At 38.8% G+C, this 16392-nt stretch overlaps 1 protein-coding gene across 3 annotated transcripts in view; it reads right to left on the bottom strand.

The window, feature by feature from the left end:
* edrf1 (erythroid differentiation regulatory factor 1) overlaps positions 1–16392 on the bottom strand; it is a 73517-nt gene that overhangs the window by 56645 nt on the left and 480 nt on the right. For 2 of the 3 annotated variants that reach the window (XM_072239419.1, XM_072239422.1), the window contains 4 exons: positions 9047–9249; positions 5644–5710; positions 4594–4719; positions 1329–1453 (listed from right to left, as the gene is read on the bottom strand). In XM_072239419.1, the coding sequence (XP_072095520.1) occupies positions 1329–1453; positions 4594–4719; positions 5644–5710; positions 9047–9249 (521 nt within the window). The remainder of the gene's footprint in view (positions 1–1328; positions 1454–4593; positions 4720–5643; positions 5711–9046; positions 9250–16392) is intronic. The other variant, XM_072239421.1, reaches the window with a different exon arrangement.

A 16392-nucleotide genomic window follows, 5' to 3' on the forward strand; every position in this document is an offset into this window, starting at 1 on the left:
AAGACTGAAACAAGAAGCTTCTTTACTTCATCTATCCCCGAAAGCAATGAATGCCTAAGTCTTCAAGTATATTCAATGTTGAGCCTAATGGTTTCTTTAGTGTCAAAAGTCTGAGGGATATTAGAAATGGACAGGAAAGTAGATTGCAAAAAAAACAGTGGGTGCCACAACACTATTACAGCTCAGGACATTCCAGAGCTTGGAGTTCAATTCCAGCACCATGTGCAAGGATTCTATTCGTCCTCCCCGCAGAATGCGTGGGTTTTCCACATGTTCTCTGGTTTCCACAATGCAAAGACATAGCAAGTAGGTTAATTGGTTATTATAAATTGTTCCATGATTAAATTAGGGTTAATCAGGTTTGTCAGGGCAGTATGGCTCGATTGGCCCAAACGGCTTACTCCACGCTGTATCGCTAAATAAAAGTAAGTAAACTGCTGGAGGAATTTAGCAGGCCTGGCAGCAGCTGTGGAGGCAGAGGATGGTTGACATTTTGGATTCAAGTACTGGATCAGGATTCTATCTATTGAGGTCCTATAAGCACTTGAAATATTGCAGAGAACTTGCCTCCAAGGAGGAACACATTTGCAATAGAGTGAGCACAAAAGAGTTCACTGATTGATTTTTGGAATGACTAGGAAAGGGCTACAAGGAATTTATTCTTTGAAATGAGATTAAGCAGCCTGGGCCTATACTCTCTCATGTTTAGAGGAACAAGAAACTATCTTCTGGAAATATCTTCCAGTAGATACAGGAATCATGTCTACCTGGCTAGAATTTCTAGAAACACAAGTCTGACTCAGAGTAAGACCAGCCATATAGGATTGAGATGAAAAGTTTTTTCAAAGAGAATAATGAATCTTTGCTCTTTGCCAAAGAGAACCAAGTTCTGTAGGTGACAGATGGATTGATCTTTGGATCTTAAGATCAAGGGATGCAAAGGTAGTACAGCTGAAGTAAAAGATCAGCCTTAATGAAAGAAAGAACAGGCATGAAGAGGCTGAATGGTTTTTACTTAGTTTCTCACATTCGTAAATTGCAGAAGTAAAATTCTCCAGCTAATCACTTAATAGGCCTAAAAGCTTCTTAACTGACTTCTTCTAAACTGTCAAATATTAGCTAGGAAAGAACTGAATCCGCAGACCAGAACACATTTCACTTTGTACTGCACACAATCAGATTTAGCCAATGCCTCATGTCCAACTTCTGTAGAAAGACCCAGAAGAAAAACCACTCCACTTAAGTAACTGAATTCACACGAATATACTTGTAATAGAACTTGTTAAGATATTTCCAAGCTATTAACTGATGTTAAAATGCATACTTACCTATGGTAGAGAAATTTGGACAGAATTGCTTTCTGGTAAAAATGCTCTCTGCTCTTTTTTTTCCTCTGCCATTTTGGATCCACTAACCTTTGGTATAATTCTTTTAACCAATTCCAATCCCCTGTCTAAAAAAAACAAGTCTTGTTAATTTGCAAAAAAAGAAAGCAGCTTAAAATAAATAAACAACCAAGGTTTAGATGAAGAGGTAATAAAACAGAGATATACTCATTTCCAATGGATCAGGATTCCTCGATGCTTATAAAATTAATAAAACATCCCAGCAAGGATCTCATTATGACTGGAAATCCTATCATTTGCATCACCAATATAATCAAAGTAGTTTCTTACAGAATTACTGGCTGCCCCCATGGATGAAAGAAACATGTTGTGCAATGGAACTCAGTTAATGTCAAAATTAAAATAATTTAGAATATTCCGTCTCATATCATAGAATATGGCCCACAAGGAGAATACATTAGGAAAGTGTGAAGGTCACAAGATGTCTGCAAAGGACATAAAAATGTTTTAATCAAGTGGACAAGAAGCTGCTTTAAATATTTAAAATGTGAACCCATTCTGACATCTAGTTCTTGTTCCAGTTTAAGTGGGAGACTGACAATCTTTTCTCTTAGAGGGCAGCTTCTTCAACTAAATATATTTCATAATCCTTAATGTATTCCATTCTCAACAATTGGTAGCTTGGCTGTCCAAACCTTTCAGGAAATAGTCCAGCTGAACTTGGATAAGGTGAATGAGAGAAAGGTGGAAACTTCCAATGGGCCTAGATAAACATGACTGATGTTCCACCTCTTCCCCACTATTATCTACTTGCTTACCAAGTTGCTTTGTTAACATCCTTATGATCTGATTACACGCTAACCACACACCATTTCACAGCATCTCCAAACCAACCAGATTTATTATTTCAAACCCAAACTTGCATCCACAATTTCACTTTCATAAGGTGTTCTAAATTTCATACTCATTCCGCGCAACTGATCTCTCTAACTTTGCATTTGGTCTTCTGAATGAACCACAGCCCTAACCAATTCTTCCCCTTTGACGCACTGACAATAGTTTATAAGACCATAAGACAAAGGAGCAGAAGTCGGCCATTTGGCCCATCGAGTCTGCTCCGCCATTTTATCATGAGCTGATCCATTCTCCCATTTAGTCCCACTCCCCCACCTTCTCACCATAACCTTTGATGCCCTGGCTACTCAGATACCTATTTATCTCTGTCTTAAATACACCCAATGATTTGGCCTCTACTGCCGCCCGTGGCAACAAATTCGATAGATTCACCACCCGCTGGTTAAAAAAATTTCTTTGCATCTCTGTTCTGAATGGGCACCCTTCAATCCTTAAGTCATGCCCTCTCACACTAGACTCCCCCATCACGGGAACCAACTTTGCCACATCCACTCTGTCCATGCCTTTCAACATTTGAAATGTTTCTGAGGTCCCCTCTCATTCTTCTAAACTCCAAAGAATACAGTCCAAGAGTGGACAAACGTTCCTCATATGCTAACTCTCTCATTCCTGAATCATTCTAGTGGATCTTCTCTGTACCCTCTCCAACGTCAGCACACCCTTTCTTAAATAAGGAGACCAAAACTGCCCACAGTACTCCAAGCGAGGACTCACCAGCGCCTTATAGAGCATCAACATCACATCCCTGCTCCTATACTCTATTCCTCTAGAAATGAATGCCAACATTGCACTCGCCTTCTTCACTACCGACTCAACCTGGAGGTTAACCTTAAGGGTATCCTGTACAAGGACTCCCAAGTCCAGTTGCATCGCAGAACTTTGAATTCTCTCCCCATTTAAATAATAGTCTGCCCATTTATTTTTTCTGCCGAAGTGCATAACCATACACTTTCCAACATTATATTTCATTTGCCACTTCTTTGCCCATTCTTCCAATCTATCCAAGTCTCTCTGCAGACTGTGTTTCCTCAGCGCTACCGGCCCCTCTACCTATCTTTGTATCATCAGCAAACTTAGCCACAAAGCTATCTATTCCATAATCCAAATCGTTGATGTACAATGTAAAAAGAAGCAGCCCCAACACAGACCCCTGTGGAACACCACTGGTAACCGGCAGCCAAACAGAATGGGATCCCTTTATCCCCACTCTGTTTCCTGCCAATCAGCGAACGCCCTATCCACATATGTAATTTTCCCGTAATTCCATGGGCTCTTATCTTGTTAAGCAGCCTCATGTGTGGCACCTTGTCAAAGGCCTTCTGAAAATCCAAATATACAACACCCACTGCATCTCCCTCGACTAGCCTACTTGTAATTTCCTCAAAAAATTGTAATAGGTTTGTCAGGCAGGATTTTCCTTTAAGGAAACAATGCTGAGTTCTGCCTATGTGCTGAATTTCCGCAAGACGGACCAATAGAATGCCAAGTAGGAAATGAAGATAATATATTTCATAGACTTCCCCATTTCGTGAAAATAATTTCTTGCTTCCATTCCAAGATTTCTCCATCACTCTTGGCATGATCATGCCAAAACCTGGCATATACAGATAATAAAACTCAATACCTGGGCATATTGCAATTTATTTGCATTTCACTGGAAAAATAATTACTGAACTGTGCCATCTGTTCTACATAAAGAGTTGCCATAGATCCTATCAAGAAAGGTAAACAGTTGGTGGATCAGAAGAAAAAAAAGGAAAGACAGAAAGATCATAGACAAATCTGATCTTCTCCACAGACTGGAGAACTCAAAAGTGGGAACAAAGAACAGTGCAGCACAGATACAGTCTCATAGAATCCACAATCTTGCAGTTTAAGTGAAGTCTTTCTGCTCAGCATACTAGCATCAGAAAGTTACAACAAGATCCCTTAAAGGCATAATAAAAATGGGCTTTTGGAACAGACTTGTTTTGCGGGGTGGAAGGCTGGGGTTGGTTAGGATGGGGATTAAATTTATCAAGTAATTTGTGTAGATTTGCAGAATTAATTACCAAGGAATGACTGCAGCAAACCTGCATGCAAGTAAGAATTTAAAAGTTTTATGGAAAAAAAAGGATTTTTAATGGAACAAAATCTTGAATCTCATGATGATATTTCTAATAACAGAACAAGTATCTTCAAAGTTAATTCAAACTGTTGAAATGACTCCAATATAATTGACAACATATGTTAATTTGAACCCTTGTATTTGCTCACATTAACCAATGTAATAAAGCACCTATAAAGGAAATACATAGTTAAATTATTAAGCACTTTGTTAGTTTTTACTTACCTGAGATGACGTCACAAAAAGCTCCTGAATATCCAATTCATCAAGCAGGAGAGTCCTTCCAATGCGATGAACACCCATGCTGACATGTGATTTGCTGTATGGAATCTTCAGCAACTTTTTAATGTTCTAATTTTAACAGAATATGGAGATACAATTTTGGTCACATTAAGGTATTTGTCAATAACATCTAATGAAAATATGTACTCAATTTAACTGAGCATTGGTAGAACACAACAGTGACAAATTACTATTTCATCTATCCTAAATACAGTATGTTGCCATCTTGATACAATAATTACTCAATGATCCAGAAAATCACATTGAAATGCATTGCTTTCCATAATAAAGTCTTAACAATATCCCTTACTAAATATTTTGTATGTTTAACAATAATTTTAAAGTATGTGCTGTTGAATAAACAAAGCTTCATGTGCTTTACACAGTATGAATAAATAGTCTATTTTTCATTTTACTGTGCTTCTTAATAAAGTAAAAATATCAACTGTCTTTCACTCCAAAGATGTTACAAACATTCACACAAATCAAAAACTATAAAAATGTTAAATTGAATATTTACCAAAAAAAGCCAAGTGTAAATAAGCAGGTACTGAAGTTGCATTGAAATATTCTACTTAAAACAAATAGAATATCTAACCTATCATGCAACTAACAAGTGTAGCTTGGCATGCAATTACTTGATTGGATAATGCATGTACAATCTAACTAGCAACAGTAAACATAAGAATAACGACGAATCACTACAGTCTATCACTCCAAAATAGAAGAATACAAATAACTAAATTATGTTGAAATGGTTAGGCAGGATGCTTCAGAATTGATTTCATTTATACATTTCAAAATGAATAATTCAGTTACTTCTTTGAAGCAATTTTACCAAAACCTCCTGATGATTTCCACAGAATTATAATATCTTTAAAATTTCATGAGTATTCTTGGGGAAATTCATATTTGAAAAAAATTAAAACTGATATACCATTTAGAAATATTGGAGTTTTACAGAAATGTAACTCATTAAAATGTACACAGTACCTCTGAATCTGACACAACATCAACATCATTGCCGACGCAGTCAATGAAGTCATATGCCATTCCAAAGCTTCAGGAAAAATAAACAGTTTAATAAATCTGATAAATTCACAAAATAAAAGCTATAAATTAAACAAGATTAATTCAGATGAAGACATGAAAGGTCAGTTCATATCCAGCACTTTATAAAGAATTCCATTTTGTTTATGATTGTTAGATGCTGACACATTCTCAATAGCCATACTTATTGTTTCTCATCATCAATTCAGCATCCTTCTCATAAGTCAAGGTGATTAGTTGCAGATAATTAGATCCACAGATGGTTTTGGATTTATCATTTACATTAGTTTTAAGTTACATTTCTAATACAGGTCCACAGTAGATGACATCTCACAGGCACTTCAACCTTGAAACACGTGGACAGCAATGATGCATACATCAGAATTCTCTTTATTGACTACAGCTCTGCATTCAATGCCATCATCCCCTCTAAACTAATCAATAAGCTCCAAGACCTTGGCCTCAATACCTCCTTGTGCCCAGCTCCAACGCCGTATTGACGTTTGCTGAAGACACAGCTGTCATAGGCTGAATCAAAGGTCATGATGAATGAGCATATAGGAGGGAGGAGACCACCACCACTGACCTCTTACTCAATGTCAGCAAGACCAAGGAGCAGATTATTGACCTCAGGAGAAGAAAACCAGAGGTCCATGGGCCAGTCCTCATTGAAGGATCAGAGGTGAAGAGGGTCAGCAACTTTAAATTTCTCGGTGTTATCATTTCAGAGGACCTGCCCTGGGCCCAACACACAAGTGCAGTTACAAAGTAAGCACGGGAGCACTTCTACTTCCTTCGGAGTTTGTGAAGATTCGGCACGACATCTAAAACTTTGACAAACGTCTATAGATGTGTGGTGGAGAGTATATTGACTGGCTACATCATAGTCTGGTATGGAAACACCAATGCTCTTGAACAGAAAATCCTACAAAAAGTAGTGGATGTGGGCCAGTCCATCATGGGTAAAGCCTGCCCACCACAGAGCACATCTACACGAAGTATTGTTGCAGCAAAGAAGCATCGACCATAAGGGTCCCCCACTACCCAGGTCATGCTCCCTTCTTGCTGCTGTCGCCATCAGGAAGGTGGTACAGGAGCCTCAGGATCCACACCACCAAGTTCAGGAACAGTTATTACCCCTCAACAATCCACTACTTGAACAAAAGGGGATAACTTCACTCATCCTATCACTGAACCGTTCCCACAACCTACAAGTTCACTATTAAGTACTCTTCATCTTATGTTCTCAATATCTATTGCTTATTTATTTATTATTATACCTTTCTTCTTGTACTTGCAGAATTTGATGTCTTTTGCACAATGCTCAAGTTGGGGAGTATTTCATTGATTCTATGACAGTTATTATTCTATTATGGATTTATTGCGCATGCCCACAAGAAAATGAATTTCAGGGTTGTACAAGCTGACATATATCTAATTCAATAAATTTACCTTGAACTCTAGTACAGTGGATTCTTGTCAATTGGAACACATTGGGACCAGTACAATTTGGACCATTAAGCGGCTGCCCCAACTATCCAACGTTACATGGAACAGTTAAAAACATATTAAAAAAAAAGGCAAACTATCTTTTAATTGAGTAACAAATTATGTACTTAAATGAAATACAGAACAAATTACAACACTACCAATGCTACAACAGTATGATAAAACTGCATTAGTTCCCAATAGTTATCAACAGAGGAATTCATCCAGTGTACACTACCATATATGGGGTGTCCATGGATGCATAGTTGAAGGGGCTTGTTGTGTCCATTCTGGGGCAGCTCACTAACCTTTCGTACCCATCAGACACCCAGTCCTCACCTGTGATTCCAAGTAGCTCTTTGTATGCAAAGCGGCCACACGCTGGAACATCGCTTTGACAGGCAGGCTAAACAAGATGAGGGGAGCCAGGAGGTCTCATACCCGTGAGAAATAGGGACATGTCCATCCTAGCATTTGAAGTGAACTGCAGTAGGCTGGACAGATAAGATCAACACAGATTCAACAGTCAGGAAGGCGGTTCTGCAAAGCTTCATGGAGAGTGAAGAGCATAAGGCACAAAAGTCATCATGGTTATGCACTGCAACCAAGGAAGACCCTGCTTTGTGATGACCCAGACTTCTGAGGTCGAGAGAGTGGAACTGCCCCAGTGCAACAGCTTTCCCATTTAAAAAATTCTCCTGCGCAGTCTTCACTGTCATCGTCGGATATGATGGACAATCGACATGGTGTGTTCTTCTGATTGACTGTAAATGAAAAAAATTAGCAAGACAGATAATGGACTGCCATCATACAATGCTTTCGACGACTGCATCCTCCAAATCTTTATTTATATTGTAACATTCAAGATGATTGTTGATATCTTCAAATTCTTTGTAGTTCTTAGCGTGAAGTGCTGAAATCATTTCATTTTCACTCCTGGCTGTTTCTGGCATCTCCAAGTCTGAGTGCTTGAAACTGCAATGAGCAATTCTATTTCGTCTCATTGCCTATTTCTCGTCAACTATCAGTAACAAAAATCATTGCTTTTCAACAGAAACACACTTTTGACACTTTTTAAAAACTATTTTGCTCTAAGCATTGTGTGGTGTCTACTGGCCACACAGGTTCACGTGAATGATGCTAGTTCGCAACTGTTGGGCAACAGTCTTCTGTCCTAATTAAGCAGCATAGTGTCCCAAATAAATGAAGGGAACCTCAGCTATTTTCTTGATTAGTGTTTGTTCTTTAAGAGTTCCAAATAAGTGGCTGTCCAAATGGACCAATTAACCAGAATCCACTCTATTTCCAAATGGTTAAACAACACAATTCAGATGAATGCTAGTTGCCAGCATCTTCCAATGAATTAAAGGTTAAGGAAGTAAACCAAACACAACTTCCTTTCACAAAAGTTAACCACTCCCCCTGGGTTCAGTTGCGATTCTGATCACCATAGATTACAACAGACATTACCTTACTACCCCTCCACTTCAAACTACTACCATCAGAATTGGAGAAAAATGAATGTGTTCACTCATTCAAAATGTATGGAAAGAGTTGAAAATTGTAGGAGATTGAAAGAATAATGATTCAAAGTAATTTCAAAATCTTTAGACAGACTAGCTGGTTTGTGCAACCTAATTAAGATTGTATTTGGAACTGTTCCAGGTGGAATTATTCCATTCGTGAACATTTTTCATTGCATTGTAAATTGTGTAATTGCATGAATTAGCCTTTTGATAGCAATTCAGTTAATTTATAAAATAATTACATTTTTATACAACAAAAAATAAGCTCTCATTCTTCAATAAGCATAATTATTCACAGGTAAATCTGCAGTCTTTAAAAACATAATTCGAACCTGGAAAATGGCTTGCTCTTTTTGCTGGTACCAAGAGAGGTTGCACCCATTTGTCCAAGCTGACTAATTCCACGCAACCAATTTGCAGGTGGCAATTTCAGGTCAGTTTTTTCTTGAAGTCGTGCATAAGCAGCAGGAGGTGGGACGGCCGAATACTTTACCACTGCTGTACTCTTCACTTCATTACCTCCAACAATGCTTTCCTGTTTTAAAATGAAGCATTTTTCCAATGAAAACAGCACTACAGAATATTGCTTTGAATTATAGTCAAAAGACTTCATTCTGAGTTTTTAATTGCCTAATTATATACAGCGCATATTCAAGTATGATACTGATCAATGATCATAGAATGAGCTATAGAAGAACAGAGAGTTGGAATTTTAGTCAGTATTTGTGCTTCAAGCACACCTTGAAAATTAACCAGGTTAATTTATCATACTTTACTCAAATTATCTGCGGTGTTACCTATCATAAGAGTGAAGTCAGTAATTCATCAACAGTGAAGTATTTTGTAATATCCGAAAGAAGTGAAATGCACATTTAAAAAGAAAAAAATGTATATCCTACAGTGGAGCAATGCGATGCAATAGAATGGTTAACTGAGTAGACCTTTTGCTTTATAAAAATAAAGAAAATTGAAGATTGAAGAGCAACATAGAGGAACCAATACCTCTACTTTCCATCTCAAGACTCACAATGTTACCAACAAAAAAGCAGATATGTATTACGCTTACACGGAACACAGAACACCCTGCAGCACAGTACAGAACCTTGGGTCCATGATGTTATGCTGACCTCTTAACCTACTCCTAGATCAATCTAACACTTCTCTCCCAAAGTGCATTCCATTTTTCTTTCATCCATGTGCCTATCTCAGAATCTTCTAAAGGTTCCCTAATGTATCAGTCTCTATCACCACAGGTGGGAGAGCATCACATACATTTACCACTCTGTTTTTAAAAAATCTACCTCTGACATCCACCCTATACGTTCCTGCAATCACCTTAAAAGAGTGCCCTCTCATACTAGCCATTCATTACCACCCTGGCAATGTATCTGTCTATTTCAGAAAAGGCACCAGCTATCTATCATATTTTTCTTATCTTATACAGCTCAATCAAGTCACCTCTCATACTTCACTCCAAAGAGAAAAGCCTAGCTTGTTCAACCTTTCCTCATGAGACAATCTCTAATCCAGGCATCCTGGTAAATCTCCAAGCTTCTCCATCTTTCCTCTAATGAGGTATCCAGAACTCAATACTGCAACTGTGATCTAACAGGAGTTTTACAGAGCTGCAATATTACCTTGCGGCTCTTGAACTAATTCCACAGCTAATGAAGGCCAACGCACCATCCACCTTCTTAACCACCCTATCAACTTGCACAGCAACTTTGAGGGGTCTATGGACATAGACCCCAAGATTCCTCTGTTCTTCCACACTGCTAAGAACCCTGCTATTAACCTTGTACTTACTCTTCCTTTAAATTCGGACTTCCAAAGTGTATCACTTCACAGTTTTCTGCATTGAACTCCATCAGCTCTGTCCCTTTGCAACCTATGACTGCCTTCTACACTATCCACAACTCCACCGATCTTTATGGCATCTGCAGACTTACTAACCCATTCTTCCAGTTCCTCATCCAAGAGGTTTATAAAGAATTATTTAGTTTATTTATTGAGATACACTGCAGAACAGGCCTTTCTGGCCCAATGAGCCTCACCATCCACCTATTTAAAACTACCCTAATCAAAGGAAAATTTATAATGGCCGATTAGCTTACGTGTTTGGAAGGAAGAAAATTAGAACACCCACAGGAAATCCATACAGTCATGCAGAGAAGGTACAAACTTCTTACAGATGGTGCCGGAATTCTAACTGGTTGCATCAACATCTGGTATGGAGGGACTACTACATAGGATCAGAAAAAGCTGCAGAAAGTTATAAACTCAGCCAGTTCTATTGCATGCATTAGCCTCTGCTGCATCTAGGGTATCTTCAAAAGGTGATGCCTCAAAAAGGCAGCATCCATCATTAAAAACCCACATCACCCAGGGCATACCCTCTTCTCTTTACTACCATGAGGTGGTACAGTAGCCTGAAGACACACTCAGTGTTTCAGGAACAGCTTCTTCCCCTCCATCAGGTTTCTGAACAGACAATGAAAACATGAACATTACCTCAGTATTTTCCCTTCTTTTTGCACTACCTATTTAAATTAACTTTTTTTTAAATATATACTTATTGCAATTATCTATACTTATCGCAATTTATAATTTTTATTATTTATTGCAATGTAATGCTGCCTCAAAATAAATTTCACCGACATGCTGCATACCAGTTATATTAAACCAGATTCTGAACTCCGAACACAGGGATGCTCCCAGCTGTAATAACACCACGCTAGCCCCTGCAGAAGTCCCAGAACAGATCTCCGCAGAATACCTCTAGCTACAGATCTCTAGGGAGAAAGTGCTCCATCTACAACCTCCACCTTCAGTGGGCAGCCTAGTCTGAATCCACATAGCCAAGTTTCCCATGCCTCCCGACTTTCTGAATGAGCTTACCATGAGGAACCTTGTCAAATGCCTTACTAAAAGCTATATACACACACCAACCACTGTTTTTGTGACATTCCAGTGGTTTTCAATTAGACTCACCTGCCCCTAACAGAACCATTCTAATTATCCCAAATCAGACTATTCTCCTCCAAATGCTCATAAATCCTGCCATTAAGAATTCTGTTCAATGGTTTGCCTACCATTGATGCAAAACTCACCGGTCTATGATTCCCAGGATTACCCATATTACCTTTCTTGTACAAAGGAAAAACATTTACCACCCTCTAATCCTCTGGTACTACTCCAGTGATCTGCGAGGATGCAAAGATCATTGCCAAAAGCACAGCAATCTCTTCCCTCAATTCCTCTAGTAACCTGGGGTAGATCCCATCCAACCCTGGGGATTTATCTATAATGTTTTTTTTCCAAAAGCTCTAGCAATCCTCTGTCTCAATGTTGAGATTTTCCACCACATTAGTCTGTTCTACTCTGACCAAGGTCCCTGTCGCCAGTGAAGCCTGAAGCAAAATAAGGACCTCCACTACCTCCTCAAACTCCACACACGTTGCTTTTATCTTTGATCAGTCCTACACCTACTCTAATCATCCTTTGTTCTTCAAGTATGTGTAGAACACCTTAGAGTTTTCCTGCTAGCCAAGGCCTTCTCATGTCTTCTTCTAGCTCTCCTAAGTCTCTTCTTTAGCTATGTACTATGCTTGTACGCTAAGGGCTTTATAGACATTGGAACATCTTATGATAGCTACAAAAAGTTTTTAAGGCTTATCAAAATGAAAACATCGTTTATACTTTCACCAACAATCAACCTCATTTTGAGAACATAACCATAAAACCTGTAGATTGGTTTCTGGTATTCTCTATTAATTCTTGAATTTCCATATGACAAGGCCATTCAGCTCATTAAGTTTATGCTGGCTAACAAACCAATTCCATGTCTTTAACATCTTATCTCTGTAATCTATTCTCTTTCACAACACTGTCGACCGATCAAAACTAAAATGCCTAGAAACACATCTGTTTGATCTGTTTTAATGATGTGTATAAGAATGCAGTAAAATATACAGCATATTTTGCACCATTCAATTCTTGTTGTTAGACAGTGTGGATCTCCAACATAGATTGAAGCAAAATATTTGGGATCAAAAGGTATTAAGTATTATCTGCTATTTTGTTAGTCAGTCTGAGGTAGAGGCCAGTAACCTAAACCATGTCTTTTCATAATTCTTCTTGGTGCAAAATATTTAGTTTATCCTGCTTTGACACAAGTGTCATATTAATTTGGGGAGTAAATAAAAATTGGATGGAACCAATTGATATTGGAAGCTCCAACTTGAAAATTGAGGATTAATGCATGTGATTGGATGACAGTATGTGAACATCAAATGCGGTCTATTGTTATACATGACAAAAGTTTTAATCAACAGCATCTCTGGTTAACTAGACAGTTTATCACTAAAACATAAGTAACAAATTATAAAGAGCACAAATTATAAAGTTCACTTATCAACTCCTTTAGCTCAACGTATGTCATCCATCTGCATTCAATAGCTGTCAGCAAATAATAAGGGCATTAATTAAAAATGGTTGAAGGATTAACAGAGCCCAAGCAAAATTATCTTTGCACAGGATGTGATGAGAACCTAGAGTTTATTACTTGAAATGATAGACGGCATTAACTCTTTACTATTTGAAAAGCACTGGCTGAGTAGTTGATGTACAATAACAGAGCAATGTTCTGTGAACTGTAATTGGAATTGATCTGGCTGGCTTTGTTTTCATTCACAATGGACATGATGGGTGAATGTTAATTTATGTAATTTACATACATCTCTTAATATTTCTTTCATCAAACAAAGAATTCAGAGGATCGTTAATAATGTTACAATCACTGAGGGAAACTGCTTTGGTATCCACCTTAGGGCTTCGATCTTTTTAAGACATCTTATTTAATTGCATACTAGTTAGTACACACTTCACTGTCTTGAATTGATAGGAAAATTAGAGGGATATGGGCCAAACATGTGAAAATAGGTCTATCTTAAATGGGAATCATGGTCAGTATGGACCAATTGGGCCAAAGGGTTTGTTTCTTGTGCAACGTGGAAATCTACAGATGCTAGAAATCCAAAGTGCTACACACAAATATGCTGGAGGAACTCAGCAGGCCAGGTAGTATCTACGTAAAAGAGTGAACAATCCTCACTTCATCAGATGAAGGGTCTCGGCCTAAAACGACTGTACTTTTTTTTCCATAGATGCTACCTGGCCTGCTGAGTTCCTCCAGCATTGTGTGTGTGTGTGTGTGTGTGTGTGTGTGTGTGTGTGTGTGTGTGTGTGTGTGTTTCCACACTATGCTGTTGAGTTGTTTGCCTCTCCAAGTCTGCTACTGCTGCTTATCCTTCCATTGCCACTTTTCCACACTTTCCAACAGTCTTCTTGTAAGCTATAAACCTTAGCCAAATGCATATGACTGTTTGATCTGAAAACTGTTCATTTCTAATGTTTCTACAAGTTTCCCAATGTAGTAATTCTGTTGCCACCTTACTTTGCCAAAATTAAGCTGAGTGTAACAATGAAAGAAATAGCTCTCAAAAGGACATAACAGAACAAGGCACTGTCAAAGTAGTAAGAATGCAGTAGTTCTTCAGGCTGTTAGAAGGGCGATCCATCAGTAAAAAATAGTAGGCTGCTGTCTATCCCAGGGGATCGTGGGTTTGCGTCTCTGGTGGACTGTGTCCTTTCCAGGGTGTAAGCCTGGGTGGGAAGATTTGAAGAACCAGCTGCTGCCCATGCAGCAGGTTCCCTCTCTCCACCTCACTGATGTAGTCCAAGGGAAGGGCAAGTGCAGATACAGCTTGGCACCAGTAAAAAAATATAAACTTTCCCAAAGTGATGTCTATCAGCAATTTGTTTGTTGGTGTAGTGAATGCAGCTGAAACACCATAATACAAGTAGAATGATGTTTCTTCTGTCTACTTCCATCTATTATTCATACGCCAGTGTCTTCCACCTACCTTCCTCAGTACAACCTGCTTATCCCTCCTTGGTCCAACAACCATCTCAGACTCCGATCTCATTCTAGTTGGAGTGCTTTCTAGGAATCAAAGTACTAAAACTGACCTGGTTTAATCTGTCACAAAATGGTCCTTGTTTCGTCAAAGCTCAGTCATTTACCCATTTCAATAAAAGAGCAAGTGAATCCTTGTGCAAGATCTAACATATTTCTACAGGCAGGCAAGATTATATTGGAATCAAGCCAATAGACAATAGGTTCAAGCCAGCACCACCATTCACTGTGATCATGGCTGATCATCCACAATCAGTACCCCATTCCTGCCTTCTCCCCATATCCCTTGACTCTGCTATCATTAAGAGCTCTATCTAACTTTTTCTTGAAAGCATCCAGAGAATTGGCCTCCACTGCCTTCTGAGGCAGAGTATTCCATAGATCCACAACTCTCTGGGTGAAAAAGTTTTTCCTCAACTCCATTCTAAATGGCCTACCCCTTATTCTCAAATTGTGGCCTCTGGTTCTGGACTCCCCCAACATCGGGAACATGTTTCCTGCCTCTAGCATGTCCAATCCCTTAATAATCTTATATGTTTCAATCAGATCCCCTCTCATCCTTCTAAATTCCAGTGTATACAAGCCCAGTCACTCCAATCTTTCAACATATGACAGTCCCACCATCCTGGAATTAACCTCGTGAACCTCCACTGCACTCCCTCAATAGCAAGAATGTCCTTCCTCAAATTTGGAGACCAAAACTGAACACAATAGCCATCAAATCTATAGCCTTACTGTGAATACTATACAAAAATGTAGCTGATCATATTGTCAAACTCCCTCGCCACATAATGTTTCCATTAATTAATGATTGGGATATTCAACCTGCACACATCATTTTATCAAATAACCAGCAAGCAGCTCAAGAACATAAAGTGCACAGAGCCAAAAAGTGGACACAATTTTTCATCTTGTAACAAACACCCCAAAAAAGAGGCACTGCATTTCTCAGTCAACATTGCGCACATTACCCATGCTTACAAGTCGGATGTACAATTTGTAACTTAGTCTCCTATCTTCCAGAAGAATGCAAGCAATAAATGTATTAGGCAACATTGCCATATCAGTCAAATTAAAACTGCATAAAGAACATTGACAAGGCTTACCTAAACTGAAATTGCTTAACCCAAAGTATCCGTTACCCAAGTTTGTTCCTTGTTTTCCTTTCAATGGAGTGAGGGAAATATTTGAAATTTAATCATGGTGGTGGGGTGGGGGGTGGAGAAGAGAAGAATCAAATAAACCTAATACAATTGTTGGAAATTTGAAATAAACACCAAGGAAGCACACACACACTGCAGTTGAAACAGCATCTGCACAACGGGTTTTATGTGCAATTCGTCTACGTGTCCTTAAAAACCCTCTGGACTGCAGATGGGAATCCCACTAGGGGTAGATGAGGGGAAAAGTGTGTTAAACAGGACCACGTGCGAGTCACTTCCGTGTTTTGATCGCAAGAGAACAAGCTCAACACACCTCACTCTTTCTTTAGTATTCTGCTCTTACTATCACATTTTTAGTATAAAAACACCCTTTAACATAGGGGGAAGTCCCAATTCACCTAACAGCTTCAATGCAGCGGCATACTTTCGAAATAAAGAGACTTAACGTGGACATGTCTTGAACGGAACGCGGACACAACAATGCAACATTTAATCGCAGTCTAACAGCGGACAAGGGTCCCCATGTCCCCCCGAACAT

This window comes from Mobula birostris, chromosome 21 (genome assembly GCF_030028105.1).
Source record: "Mobula birostris isolate sMobBir1 chromosome 21, sMobBir1.hap1, whole genome shotgun sequence".
Lineage (NCBI taxonomy): Eukaryota > Metazoa > Chordata > Chondrichthyes > Myliobatiformes > Myliobatidae > Mobula > Mobula birostris.